The 15526-nt window shown below is 32.4% G+C and overlaps 1 protein-coding gene across 2 annotated transcripts; it reads left to right on the forward strand.

The window, feature by feature from the left end:
• Window positions 1-203: 203 nt before the first annotated feature.
• LOC110636100 (disease resistance protein RUN1) lies at window positions 204-6637 on the forward strand. 2 transcript variants are annotated; one of them, XM_021785651.2, is made up of 6 exons: window positions 204-755; window positions 3064-4171; window positions 4297-4572; window positions 4642-5658; window positions 5762-5833; window positions 5956-6637. In XM_021785651.2, exons 1-6 carry the CDS (start codon window positions 274-276, stop codon window positions 6475-6477), a joined length of 3477 nt encoding a protein of 1158 aa, XP_021641343.2. In that variant the 5' UTR covers window positions 204-273; the 3' UTR covers window positions 6478-6637. The 2 variants fall into 2 exon arrangements, with proteins under 2 accessions (XP_021641343.2, XP_021641344.2); XM_021785652.2 differs by lacking the exon at window positions 204-755 and adding an exon at window positions 1745-2178.
• The last annotated feature ends 8889 nt before the right edge of the window (window positions 6638-15526 follow it).

Below are 15526 nucleotides of genomic sequence, written 5' to 3' on the forward strand. Positions count from 1 at the left end.
GAAGATTAAAAATTTTAAGCTAATCAGATATTAAAAAGGCCAAATAAAATGAGCTTAAAATTAATTAGTCGAAATTGAAAGACCAATTCATATCAAATTAAAATTTTTTAGTTTAATTAGATCTCTTATATTTATTTATTATTTGAATTTTCTTCTAAATGGAAATTTTTGCCCCACCGATCAGCTTAAAGCTTACCATTGATAGGCTTATCCAGCTGTGGGAAAAACTTCAATCACTGAAGTCTCTTCTTCTTCTTCTGTAATTATAATTTCATGGCTTCAAATAGTGGAGTCTCTTCTTCTTCTTCACGAGAGTGGAAATATGATGCACTCCTTAGTTTCCGAGGCGATGACATCCGCAAAAGCTTTATCAGTCATCTGTATAAAGAGTTGCGCCATGAAGGAATCAACACCTTTAAGGACGATCGAGAACTTGAGACGGGCCAAAGTATTTCTCGAACAATCACTAAAGCAATACGAGAATCAAGAATTTTAATCATCATTTTCTCTAAAAATTATGCTTCTTCAACTTGGTGTTTGGATGAACTCGTGCAAATCCTTGAATGCAAGAAAGCTGGGAGCCAAACAGTTTTACCAATCTTCTATGATGTGACTCCATCTCAAGTGCGAAGACAGACTGGGGATTTTGGAAAAGCTTTTGCTTCCCATGAACTACTTTTCAAGGAGAAGGTGCAGCAGTGGAGAGATGCAGCAACAGAAGTGGCTGAGCTCTCGGGATGGGATTTGCAAGATAGGTCAGTATAACTTTCTCTTCAGTTTAGTTAGGCTATAGTTGATGTCATGATGGCTTGCTTTATTCTGAATTCTGATGCTTTGAAAACTCTTCTTGATCAAGGCGATCAGCCAGTACTTGATGATATCAAATTATTATCAATGATATCTGATAATGTTTATATTACCATTAATGATCTAATAATAATAAATAAATAACGATTTTCTTAAAAAATAAAAATGAAAAAAGATGTTATTTTCCAGGTAAAGTGGCGGACTTGAACTGAGAAATGCGGTTGTGTATGGTTTGCGGGGAATTGATCTGAAACTGAAAATCATATGAATTGATTAAAATTATATTAAATTAAATTTATTTTAATATTTTAAATTTTATTAAAAATGAAATTAAAACTATATCTAAATTAAATTAAAATTATATTAAATCAAAATCAAATCAAGAATTAAAGTTATACATATATTTTTTTTTATTTTTTTAAATATATTAATACTTTAAATACAATTATATATATATATATATATATATATATATATATATATTTATATTTATATTTAATATTATATTTTATTTTTTTATATATTTTTAATAATTTTAATTATAAATATATTAAATTATTTTATAATACTTAATTATATTTATATCTTATAATTAAATGTTGTATAACTAATAAATAATTAAAATGTGATATATTTATATTATTATATAATATAATATATTTAATTTTAAATTATATGTGTATTAATTAAAAATTATATAATTTAAATATAATTAAAAAATATATTATATGATGATAATTTAATTTAAATTTAATTATTAATTTAAATTTAATTATTAATTTAAATATAATTTTTTAAAAAAATAATTATATAAAATTATTTTAAAAATTAAAAATTAAATTAAAATCGTGTCAAGTCAAAATAAAAAAATAAAAAAATCATATTCAACCAAAATTAAAACAGTAAAAAACGGAAAGAATCAAAAGGGATTTTAGTTCGTTTCGGTTCTTAGCTAAACTCAGAATCAAACCAAAACCGATCACCCCTGCCGAGAATAAGAAGAAGGGGAAACGGGGACCCCGCGGGGGAGGGGGGGAGAGGAGCTTCGCAGCAGGCCCATCAAATTCCTACCAACCCCCGGCCAATTCACCCTGCTAAACTCATCTAAATTCATTTCATGCGTTGAATCGAGCCTTTGATACCTTTTTTCTTTCACCCATAATGGCGAAATCAAGGAAGAATACCCTCCGCGTTTGCTCGGTCAATTTTCGAATGAGATAGGGAAACCAAGATTTATATAGGAAGTTTGCGGTCTTCGATATGCTCGGCCAGCTCTACCTCCGCTCACGTGGTGTCTGCCGTAGAGGGCACCGCTACCTAGCTAACCATAGCCAGCTTCAACTGGCTGATTCATCACTGAACAGTGACAAGGTCTCCAATTTTTTATGTTTTGGATGTTTAAACTTTTAATTTTCTATAAGGTAAGTTGTTGGCTCCAAAATTTGCTCTCTTAGATGGTGAATTTAATTATGAAGTTTAGATTTTTGCATGCCCATATGAAATAGAAATAATGAATTGAACTATTTTGCACGAACAAATTAGTCATGGAAGTTAAATAATATACTTGGTGAATGGTTTCAATTAGAGCATAATTGAGGGCAATTGTAAGCTTGCAAATGCTGAATACTTTGAGAATGTCATGTTATGAAAATCTGCTAGATTATGGTGTGCTTAACTATTTCTCTGTGATCTATGCTCCCTTAGACCGTTATTAATTTATTCTATTTCATGGATTTTTTTTAATTATTTTTTAAATGCTCGTCCTTCTGAGTTTTGAAACAGTTTCATGGCCCATTGAGTTCATTTATAGAAACGCTGCACCAAAAAAACATGTTGTGATTATCAAATTAAGTGAAAAGTTCAGCCCTGATATGTGTAAGAATTGATTTATTTATTAGGTGGCAGTGGATGCCAATGAATTCTCTTCTTGTAAGCAATGTGGTGCTGTTAAGAAAATTGGAGAATGCACATAATATTTTAAAAACATTTAACTTGATAGTGTCTTCGTATATAGTGATTTAATTTATTTAAATTAATTGTTTGTGAAATCTGTGTTTTGTAGCAGGTCCTTATGTCCAATTAGTCAATTTTTCTAGGATAACTATATCAGTTTAGTTCCAGGTCATCCTTCCTTAGTAGTGGATGATGGGTCTGATATTATTTATCTACACCTTTTGCTGCGTGAACAAAATAAACACCTAATATTTTTATTGTTTTTTATCCAATATGTTTAAATTTAGAATTGTTATGCTGCAGGGATGAGTCAGAGTTTATTCATGAGATTGTTAAAGACATAATTAGCAAGTTGGGAAGGTTTAGTGGTGACATAGCCAAGGGTCTCGTTGGAATGGACTTAAGATTAGAGAAAATGAGATTGTATCTGGATATTGGGCAATCTGATAAGGTTAAATTTATAGGTGTTTGGGGCATGGGAGGAATAGGTAAAACAACTATTGCCAGTGTTGTATACAAGCAAATGTATTCTCAATTTGAAGGTAGTAGCTTTCTTGCAGATGTTAGAGAAGCTTCTAAAAGACATAATGGTTTAGTTTCTTTGCAAAACAAACTTTTATCTGCAATCTTGAATAGGGATTTAGAAGTACATGATGTTCACAGGGGAACAAACGAGATAAGAAAGAGGCTATGTCATAAAAAGGTCTTGGTCATTCTTGATGATGTTGATGAATTGGAGCAGTTAGAGTATTTAATTGGAAAAAGAGATGAAAACTGGTTTGGTAAGGGAAGCAGAATCATCATAACAACTAGAAATAAGCATTTGTTGGCCCATTGTGGATTGGATGATGAATGTATATATAGGGTTGAGAAGTTAGTTGATCATGAAGCCTTTCAACTCTTTTCTTCGAAAGCCTTTAAGAACAATTGCCCAAAAGAAGATTATGTGGAGTTGTGTAACCAATTTGTGAGTTATGCTAGTGGCCTCCCGTTAGCTCTTAGTGTTTTAGGTTCATCCTTGTACACTAAATCAATCAAAGAATGGAACAGTGTATTGGACAGATTGAAAGATATTCCAAGTGCAGAAATACTTAGAAAACTTCAAATAAGCTTTGATGGACTGGATGAGATACAGAAGAAAATATTTCTAGATATAGCATGTTTTTTCAATGGAAGAGAAGACAATTATGTGAGAAAAATACTAGAAAGTTGTGGATTCTACCCAGACAGCGGGATAGGAGAACTCATTAACAAATCTCTAATAATTGTATCAGATAAACGAGTGTGGATGCATGATTTACTTCGAGAAATGGGTCAAGAGATTGTTCGTCGGGAGTCTCCCAAGGAACCAGGAAAACGCAGTAGAATATGGCTATATGAAGATGTCTATCATATCTTGATGAATGATACTGTAAGTAAATCAATTGTAATGTGACTATACTTTGTTATTTAACAAGACATCAACATAAATTAAGTTTCTACAAAGTGTTTCTTATTGTTTTTTTTCTATTATTATTTGTTGCCTTTGATGTTTAGGGATCTGAAGAAAATGAAGGCATAGTCCTGGATTTAGTTGGTGAAAAAGGCCAATTGATCAGAGCTAAAGGTTTCTCAAAGATGAAATATCTAAGACTGCTCATTCTCCAAAATGCGTGCATTTTTCATGACCTTGAATATCTTTCAAATGAATTAAGATATCTAGAATGGCATGAATATCCTTTCAAATTTTTTCCATCAACTTTTCAACCAAATAAACTTGTTGAGCTCAACATGCAACACAGCAATTTGAAACAACTATGGAAGGCAATAAAAGTAAGCATATATAAACATCAACTAGTTTTGTTCTTTCATAGTTGAGTCTAACGCTGTGTCTTTTGACAGCCTTTACAGCTGCTGAAGATCATTGATCTTAGTTACTCTAAAGATTTAATCAAGACCCCGGACTTTAGAGATGTCCCAAACCTTGAAGTGTTGAATCTTCAAGGGTGTACAAGCCTAGTTGATGTGCACCAAAGCATTGGTGTATTGAGAAGGTTGTTCTCATTGAACCTGAAAGACTGCAAAAACCTGGTGACTCTTCCAAATGACATATGGAATTTGAAATCCCTCAAGATTCTTAATTTGCATGGCTGCTCAAAGCTTAGCAAACTGCCTGAGGGGTTGGCAGGTATGACGAGTTTGGAGGAGCTTGATGCAGCTGGAGTTGGTTCCAGACAAATGACATTGGCTAAACCATGGGATCTTCTGAGTAATTTCCTACTGCATGCTGAGAGGAACCAAAATCCCCTGACTTTGGCTTTCTCAAGTCTACGAGCTCTGAGGAAACTGGATTTGAGTTCCTGCAACCTACCAGAAGTTCCCAATGATCTGAGCTGCTTACAGTCATTGGTAAAACTAAATTTAAGTGGAAATCATCTTTTGAGTGTACCTTCAAGCATCAGCCAACTTTCTAACCTCGTAGATGTTGATTTTTCTAATTGCACAAGACTCAAGTCTTTGCCTGCTCTTCCATCTAATATTGAACATCTAGATATGAAAAATTGCACTTCATTGCAAATTCTTCCAGATCTGGTTCAACTTCATAGATTGCAAAAACTTCAGTGTGCTAATTGCAGGAGCCTTCAGTCATTGCCGGATCTTCCTACCAGTGTTAACTTTCTAGATATGGAAAATTGCACTGCACTTGCAATACTAACAAATCTATTTGAAACACGAAATGTGGGGAAGGGTTTTTATATAGGTTTCTCAAATTTTTCCAAATTGAATTACTTTCAAGGTAAAATTAGCGTGCCATTTACATGGCTCAGATATTACCTGCTTTGGTTACATGAAGTTCGGCAGCTAATGAAGTTAGAAGAAAATTGCAGTGTGGAAGATTTTGAAAAACCTTTCCCTCAGGTCACTCTCTTTCCCAATATAATTGCCTTATTTTCATTGCTTGATTGTTTTGTTTTCCAATTGTTTTGAATTTGCAAACGTTTATGTAACGATTTTGTTACAGAGACGCATCCTTCCATTTTTGGAGCTCCCTGACTTCTATTTATGCTTACCGGGGAGTGGAATTTGCCATCAGGTCTGATCTTTCTTTCTCAATATATTCTCATTTATTAAAAAAAAAAAAAAAGTAGTAGATGGTTTTGTTTTGCCCATTTTTGCATTCTAAAATGCTACAACCAAGTGATGATTTTGTTACAGAGACCTTTCATTTCATTTTTGGAGCTCCCTGAGTTCTATATATGCTTACCCGGAAGTGGAATTCCTGACTGGTTCACGTATCAGGGAGAGGAGAGTCAGTTGAAAATAGAACTACCTGCAAATGATGAGTGGTGGAATATTGCAGGTTTTGCAGTTTGTGATGTTGTTGGGGAGAGAAATGTTGGTGAACATATTACTTGGTCCATTACAGTCGGTAGAAAAAGTGGGCCAGCTGAGTGTTGGAGCAACCATGTTCCTGTCCCTGGAACTTCCCAAGTTGCGTCGGATCATCGTAGCTTCTTCTTCCAAGTGAATCAACTGCTCGATCCAACTAGTGACTACTGTCCGACTGAGCTGTTACTTATTTTTGAGCCTAAAGAGAAAATCAAGAAGTGTGGAATACGCGTTGTATACGACGAAGATATACAAGAGATGATCCAATTGAACAAATCTTTAGAAGATTTTGTAGAAGTTGAGGAAGAGGAAGATAAAATCTCAGAAAGAAGCAAAGAGAAAGAATAAGTTGCTATGTTTGTTAGAGTTGCTATATTTGTTATAATCTTTGATCGTAATCTTATAGGTTGGGTTGTTTTTCATGTTGTAATTGTTCAAGTATATATGATACTGTTGCTTTGTACTTACTTAGCCCATTCACTTATGCAGACTCATCTTTCACGTAGGATTTTCAACTCTGAAACTTTGTTTTACATTTATAGGCAGACAAGGGTGGCTCGGGCTGCAATATTTAGCTCTGATTTAGAAGTTAGGGTTAATCGAGATCAGATCGAATGATAGCCTTATTTTGGTTCGATTTTAATTAAATCTAAATAGTGAATTAAAAATTATAAATAAATTTTAAAAAATTATATATGTAACATAACTCATAATAATAATATAAAATAAAAAGAAATTGCAACAACATAATTAATAAATTAGTTAAATGCATACGAATATGTATCATATAAATTATATTTTTATAAAAAAAAATATGTTTTTAATTGTATTTATTGATGTATCATTGACTTTAATATGAACAATTAAATAATTAAAAATAAAACATCATATATGAAACTATTTAAAAACTTGTTGAAAAGGAAATTGATTCTATGGAATCATGAGGTATTTGGAGATTTGGATAACGACATAGACATGCTTGAAAAAGAACTAATGTTGTGGATATTTCTCTTGAAAAACAATATTTTCTGTTATTTAGAAACTAAAATTTTATAAGAATTTAATTAAATGAATTTTTTTAATTATTATATTTAAATTAAAGAATTTAATTGTTTTTAATTTTTAAAAATTATTTAAAGAAAAATTAAAAAAGTGCAATTATCTAAAAATTCAATTAATTTTTTTTCTTATAAAGGAAAAGAATTTATTCCAAAAAAAGCCTTTATGACTCAATAGAAAAGAAATTACTTTTAAAAGAAGTCGCATTTGGGATTATGGAGAACATGATGAATGACAGAACATTTGTAGAAACAAAAATCTAGAATTACATGGGGGCTTTCACTTGGTGCCTTTGAATTGTAAAAGAAGAAATTTCACTGTGTGTGTTCAGTCCCTATCCAGAGACATAAAGGATGTTAAAAGGTATTAGAACAGAGATTATAAGTCATTTCAGAAATTTTTACACTTCGTTTGGGAACAAGTTCTCCGAGAGATAGGTTAAGATTTTTTTAATGTAATTAAGACATGAGGTTTTTTTGAGGTTTTCAAAACCTCCAAAACTCACAGTTTCTCAACTCATCAAATTAGAATATTGAGAAGATTTATATAAATTAAATATTAGCTATTACCAATTCTTACTTTTCTCATCCCTTAGATCTAAACAACATAAGGTTAATAAACTATCATTTAGCTTACCTTTCTCCCTAATAAACATAATATTAAAAAATCTTATCTTATTTTCTATTACTTAAAAAAAAAATCCTTACTTTAAAAAAATTTACTTCCTTACACTTCCCTCAAACAAAGTGCTATAGTGATGTTTCATTCACAATACCTCCTCTCATCCTTGATAACATCAATAAGCTTTGCGAGGTTCTAGGAATTCACTAAAATATGTTTTCGGCTGCTAAACCGAACAAGGTGGCCATGGAGGCTAAGAGTGTGCAAATGATCGATTCGGTTTCAAATCGAATCAAATCAATAAAATAAAAAATTTTAAAAATCGAACCAAACTGATTAATAAGAGAAAATTGAATCGAATCGAATCGAATCGATAAATATCGGTTCGGTTCGGTTTTAAACCGATCAAACTAAAATTTATAAAATTTCATATTTTTAACATTAAATCTAAATAATAAAACATAAAAAAAAATAGAAATCAAAACTCAAAAATCTTAAGGTTCGGTTCGGTTTTCTTTGATTTCGGTTCAGTTTGATTCGGTTCGATTTGATTTGATTCAATTTTCTTTGATTTTCTATATATATTAATAATTTCGGTTTGGTTCTATTTTTTTGATTTTTTTATGAAAATAACCGAACCGAACCGATTAACCAAAATTATCAAAATTATAAACCGAATCGAACTGATTGAATTTTAAAATCAAATCAATTGAACTAAATTAAATCGGTTTGATTCGATTTTTCAATTTAAACAAAAAACTGCTCTCCCCTAATGGAGGCAAAGGAATACTTTGTACTTCAGCTCTAATGTCAATGGCTCAACTTAATTATTTCTCTCTTGGTGGTAAATTGACATTTATCAAATCATCATTAGTGGGTTTACCAACTTATTATTTCTCTCTTAGAGCATGCTTCTTCAGCGGCAAAGAAAATCATTTCCACACAGAGAAGATTCTCTTGGTGTAGAGTATAGATAAAAAGGAAAATGATGTCAGTTAAATGGGATTTGATTCAGTTTCCTAAATAAATTAGGCCGTCTTAACGTGGGCACTTAATTCATAAGTTGTTGCCAATCTTTTTTCAAGTGTTAGTGTTCTCGCATTACTTACATGTGTTGGTGGATTGTTTCTTTGAAGAACCTTCAATCTGTCCACAGTTTGTAACCTATCTGTGACTTTCTTTAGGTCATAGTCCATCTGATGCAGTGACTCAATGAGGTCTTAAATTCAGTATCTAAGCATTCATTCAAACGGAAAAACTATAAAATACTATGGGTGCATTAGTTTCTAGTATAATCATATATTTATAAGAATTTAATTATCTCATGAATTATGAGATGTGGATCCCATCTAAAGAAAGGAACACGTGTTCATGAAGCATCAAATAAAATCTTCTTGGCGATTGACTATTTTAGACCATATCATGTGTTATGTCATAGGGAGAAAGGATGTGCAAACGGCCTATTTGATTTTTTTTTTCTAAGCCTATTTGATTCTGAATCAACGAAAAATAAAAAAAAAAAACAACGAAAAACTAAAAATCAAATTTAATGAATATTAAAACCAAACTATATCGGATTTGCCAAATCAAATCAAATTTAAACATTCGGTTAAGCTTGATTATTCATTTTAATTTTATAATTATTAATTAGGTAAAATATAATTTAATATTTGAGATTTAGTTAAACCTACGACTTATTCTCTATAATTTTAAAATTAAGTAATTTAATTTTGGTATTTTAATAAATTTAGTTTTTACCGTTTAAACTTCAGTTAAGTTGCAATTAAATCGGATTTGCCAAATCAAATCAAATTTAAACATTCAGTTAAGCTTGATTATTCATTTTAATTTTATAATTATTAATTAGGTAAAATATAATTTAATATTTGAGATTTAGTTAAACCTACGACTTATTCTCTATAATTTTAAAATTAAATAATTTAATTTTGGTATTTTAATAAATTTAGTTTTTACCGTTTAAACTTCAGTTAAGTTGCAATTAATTCTAATAAAAATGATCAACATGCCCTTAATTTTATTTTTAATCTAAAAACAATTTAATACTCAAGATTTTATTTTCTTAAAAATTTAGTTCATAAAATTTTATTTTATTAACAATAGAGTCCATATATTTCTAAAATGTGAATCTCATTAAACTAAAAAATATTAAATTTAAATATTAAAAATATGAATTATTTACTTTAATATTCTTAAAATTTTTTATTAATTACAAAATCATTTATATATTTTATAAATAGTTCCTTATGGGACCCACATTTTAATATTATAGATGTTTACAAATAAGCTCTTAAAATTTTGTTAAATTTTATTTATGTCGATGTTATTTTAATAGTATATAAATAATATTATATATATATATATATATATATATATATATATATATATATATATATATATATTATTTTCATATACTATATTATAGTGTTATATATAAAAAAAAATATGAATATGGATACAATTTGTTAATAAAATAAAATTTCAATGAATAAATTGTTAAAGGCATTTTGTTTATTTTTGCTAAATTTAATAGAGAATTAACTATGATTTTAATGGCATGGACTAACTTGTAAATTTATTAAAATATAAATGACTAAATTATTTAATTTTAAAATTATAGAAAATAAGTTGTAGGTTTAACCAAATTTCAGGGTAGTAACTGTTAGTAAAATAAAATCTCATAGATTAAATTATTTTCAGATCGAAAATAGAGTTAACAGTATTTTGATATTTTTGCTGGAGTTAATGACAATTTAATTAGATTCTAATGATATAAACTAACTTGTATATTTATTAAAACATCAAATATTAAACTACATGATTTTAAAACTATGGGAACTAATTCATTGATTTAACCAAATCTTAGAAACTAAACAATACTTTATCCTTACTAATTTAAGAAATTAATGTATTTGAAGATATAAGATTCAATAGATAAAACAGATCTAACAGAAAAGCAAATTTGCATCGCAAAATAAATATATAATTTGAAGGGATTTTTGTAATCTTTTGTAAGAAAAAAAAAACCTCATAACAAGAGAAATTATATAATAAAGCGATTATTTCATATTAGCATTTAATATAAAATGATAATTCAATAATAATTATATAAATATATAAACATAGTTATTATTTATTAAAAAAAATTGTAAAGTGATTATAAATTTTTGAAACCCACTTATTTATATATATATATATATATATATATATATATATATATATATCCACTCATGAATATATGTTATCATTAGCGAAATACTCATGTTACGCACAATAATGTGTGTGTATATATATATATAAAATAAATTTTTATTGTTAAATTAATTTTTATTCAAAAATTTTGCTGAATTAATTTAATTTAAATAAATTTTTTATTTTGTTTTAAAATTAACTTTTCAAATTAATTTATGGTAAAATTATTTAAAAATATATATACATTTTTAATTATTTTTTTACATAAATTAATGACAGTTTATGTAATTACTTTATTTAAAATCTAGTAATATTATTTTGTTTTACAAAAATAATTTAAAATTTACTGATATTATCAATCAAATAAACCGGGTGATACTAAATTATTACCAAATCTAATAAGATTACAAATTTGGACTATTTTAATATTTGATTCATTAACCAAATTATTATATGCATTCTATTGTTTGATTTGGCTTTAGCTAATATTTCCAATTATTCTTGCTTGCAGTCCAATACATTTTATGTATCTGATAAGATTTTATTTTCTTAACAATTTAGTTCATAAAATTTTATTTTATTAACAATTAAGTCCATATATTTTTAAAATGTGAACTCATTAAATTAAAAATATTAAATTTAAATATTAAAAATATGAATTATTTACTTTAATGTTCTTAAAATTTTTTGTTAATTACAAAATCATCCATATATTTTACAAATCGATCCTTAATGGGACCCACATTTTAAATATTATAAATGTTTACAAATAAGCCCTTATAATTTTGTAAAATTCTATTTATGTCAATATTTGTGACACCCCTTACCCGTCTATAGTGTAGCCGAGTAAGATATGCCACACAGTGTGCAGGAGCAACAAATCTTATTTTATTACTATTTACCATTTTCTCAATTATTTATTTATTAAAATTTTGAATTAATTTAAGGTTCCGAAAATTCTATAGAAAATCTGGCAGAGTGCCGGCTCAAAATGGAGAAAGCAATTCTTTGGAACCTGTAAAAAACACTTCCAATAATTGTTCAAATCCACAACTCCAAATATGTCATCAATTCTCAATAAATTCTCATCAATTTCTCAAAACTTTCCAATCATTCAATTCACATCATATTCATACTCAAATCATAAATAAATACTCAAATTTTATTTATAAACACAAATTTACAAATAATTACATTAATACAAAATTACATTACAGAAGTTTCAAATATACATGATAAAATAAAAGTTTAATTACAAAGTTTGCAAAAATTACAAAATGCCAAATGTAGCCTAGTGTCCTACTAAATGCACTGTAGCTGAGAGGTGACACAGGACACTCGCAAATCTGATCCTTACACGGACTGGGGTCTACTGGGATCATGCTTTGTATCTCCAGTATCTACGCATGGTAAAAGCAACGCGCTAAGCAATACTGTTTAGTGGTGCCAATAATAAAATAAAAAGAACTAAAAAGAAATAAACATGCAGTGTATATGTTGATTTCTCATACGGACAATTATTTTTTTTTGTAATTATTTGTAGTATTACTTATTTGGTACTTTTTATATCAATAATTGATTAAAATTTTATCATATTTATTTTTGATTGCCCAAGTAACCTATACCAGTTGACTAGACTGGATAACGGGTAAACTAGCACTGGGTACCAAGTACCTCAGGCCGTCACACCATCGGTCACAATGTGTCTCCCGGTATGCAACAGAACAACTAATAAGCTGTAATAAATATTAGGCACAAGGCCAAGTATCATAATAGTGTCAGAATGGCTAAAAGCCATAAAATCACAGAATGGCCATTTAAGCCATGAATCACAGAATGGCATGATGCCATATGCAGTACTGCTAACAGAACCCTATTGGCATGCCAACCTATCCAAACCAATCACACTAGGCTTACTAGGGCATTTTACACTTTTTGTCGACACCATATTTTGGCCGACCCCCAGAATTAATAAACTTCGAAACCGATCCCCCAGCATTAAGTCTCCCTTTGCCAGCCAATTACATTTCCGACCTGTCCTTGCCATTTAACCACATTTCCGATCCCTCTTCACAGAGAATTGAATCAATGCTAAGTCCTCGACGCTTAAAGCCTTACCGGTCTCTCAAGTCACTCACCGATCTCTCAAGCCAATTGTCAAATTTCCTGACCAGTCAAGTACATTCCCGATCTCTCTTGTCAAACAAAATTGAACCGACACTATATCTTTATGTCACCAGTCTTATTGCCGATCTCTCATTTTAAGTTTAGGAATAATCAAGTTAAGATTCCAATCCAGTGTAATGATGATCTCGATCTTAAGTGGGTTCGTCAAATTTCCAATTTTAATCGAGTCCCGTTTAGCATTGGTTCCCTACCGATCTCATGCTCATTGTGTTTTCCGATCTCTCACACTTGGGTTAATAATCACTTTCAGTTGCTTCGATATACTCAGACAATCAAGTGTTTAAATAATTTAGAAATTTTCTGATCACAACCATTCACCGAACAAAAGAGGCATTTCATTTCATTTCAGAATTTGTACAAGTCATTCGGCTGGGGGATCACCCCCAGCTTGATCTACATTTTGTCCATCTCCTCTCTCACCCTCAGCCTCCTCCTCGCTATCCTCACCTTCATCCTCGGGAGCCAGGTTGGCCATCCAAGAGAAGTCCTCCTCAGGATAACGCTTCTTGAGCTCGGCCAGGAGATCTCTGTGAGCATTCACATAAGCGCCGGCCACTCCGGTCACCATCTCTTCTTCTTTCGCCTTGAGCTCCTCAGCAAGGTGAGCAAGTTGAGCAGCTTCATCGGCCCGGAGCGCTTGCACTTCTTCAAGAGCATGATCTCGCTCAGCCAGGACATGAGCTTGCTCGGCCAGCTTGTCCTCATAGAACTTCATTCGCCCCTCAATTTGAGATATGTAGCCCTGAGCGGATGAAAGTTGAGATCGGAGGGAAGCTGCTTCATGACCCATCCTCTCGACCTCTTTACCCAGGCGATGCGCCTTCTCCCGTATGATGTGCTGGTTCACCAGGCACTCCACGTTCAGGCTCATGGATCGGGTCAGGATGTCATCAAGGTTGTCCGGGGACAGCCTATCCCGGTCCTCCCGAAGGCAGATGGTGGATCCCAATACCTTAGCAAAACCTGGGTTTTCCCGAACAGTCCGGTTCTTCTCCAGCGAGTGGATCAGAACTTGAGCGCCTCGAGAAAGGGGCCTCACAGAAGGTTGAGAAGGACCCTCTTCTGCGCTCGGAGCAACTGGAGGAGGTGGAGGTGGCTCTTCCCGGCGAGGAGGGGATCGGACCACTTCTACGACCACCGGTCCCGAAGGTTGAGACGAGCCTTCTTGTATTTCCCCGGGCTCATGCCTGGGTGTCTGCATTTCCTCAGCTCGCTTCATCTCCCGTACCTTCCGGGAGATCTCCCTCTTTCGCTTCCGGCTCTCCTTGGAGGCTTCGCCGCTTGCCATACCTGCACAAAGAAGAGGTCAGTGAGATCGCTAAGGTCCTGAGATCTGAGATGTAGAAAATACAGATGCCGAGGTCAGAGAGCCGAAGTTCGCGATCTTTGCCGGTGATCAACTCCATTGTCCAGTGGTGCAGTTTGGCAGTCACTGCATCCAAACAAGAAAACTTCTCTCTGCCCGCCTGATCCTTTAGCTCCATTACCATCAGGCCTTCTTCTCTATTTAAGGTGATGCCCTTCGGAAGTAGGGGGCCTTGGTGCAACCAGCTGCGGGGGAAGCCCTCAAAGCTGTTCGGAATTTTGCTCCTCAGGATAAAGAAGCGGTTCTTCCAATTTTCAGGGAGGAGGGCAGATTGGTGAAAAGCCCGCAATGTGGTTTCGCTTGGAAGAACCAATACTCATTGTCCTTTCGACGAGTTAGCCGATGCAGTTCAGCGAACACTTTAGCTGTAGGTCGGAGCCCCTTAGCTCGACATAGGCCTTGGAAGGCTACTAAGATCCGCCACGAGTTCGGGTGAACTTGGGCGATGCACGCTTGGTGATATTTCAAAACTTCCTTAAAAAAGTCATCCAGAGGAAACCGTAGACCGGCCTTTAACTGTTCCTCGTATACCATGATCATGTCATTCTCTTCGAAGAAGTGATCGGCACGAAGATCACCGTGACACCGGATGAGCTTGTACGAATCAGGCTCGATATTGTACTCCTGGCTGAACGACTGCAGGTCGGTTTCTTGCAAGACCGATGGCAGCTCGTCCATGGGAAGATTCTCTCTCCCTGAAGAATGTGTTCGCCTTGAAGATCCTGCTTGGCCACGGGCGGGAACAGACGATGGAGGAGGTTCAGGTCGCCCGATTGGTCCTACCACCTCTACTTCATCAGACGACCACGAGAACTGAATAGAAGGGGGGCTCGTTGCTCTCTGACCTTCGGCACCGCTCATTTTCAAAGGAAATAAAGAATTTAAACTAAAAGAAAGATCAAAGCCTTTACCGGAGTCTGATCGGTGTCGAAAGAATTTGAGAAAACGAGAGAA

The sequence above is a fragment of the Hevea brasiliensis genome, chromosome 3 (assembly GCF_030052815.1).
Source record: "Hevea brasiliensis isolate MT/VB/25A 57/8 chromosome 3, ASM3005281v1, whole genome shotgun sequence".
NCBI classification, from domain to species: domain Eukaryota; kingdom Viridiplantae; phylum Streptophyta; class Magnoliopsida; order Malpighiales; family Euphorbiaceae; genus Hevea; species Hevea brasiliensis.

Excerpts from the sequence above, each read along its gene's own strand:
- LOC110636100 (XM_021785651.2), top strand. The coding sequence starts at position 274 with ATGGCTTCAAATAGTGGAGTCTCTTCTTCTTCTTCACGAGAGTGGAAA. Across the intron at positions 756-3,063 it reads GGATGGGATTTGCAAGATAG|GGATGAGTCAGAGTTTATTC; the intron begins GTCAGTATAACT and ends GTTATGCTGCAG. Across the intron at positions 5,659-5,761 it reads TTGAAAAACCTTTCCCTCAG|AGACGCATCCTTCCATTTTT; the intron begins GTCACTCTCTTT and ends ATTTTGTTACAG.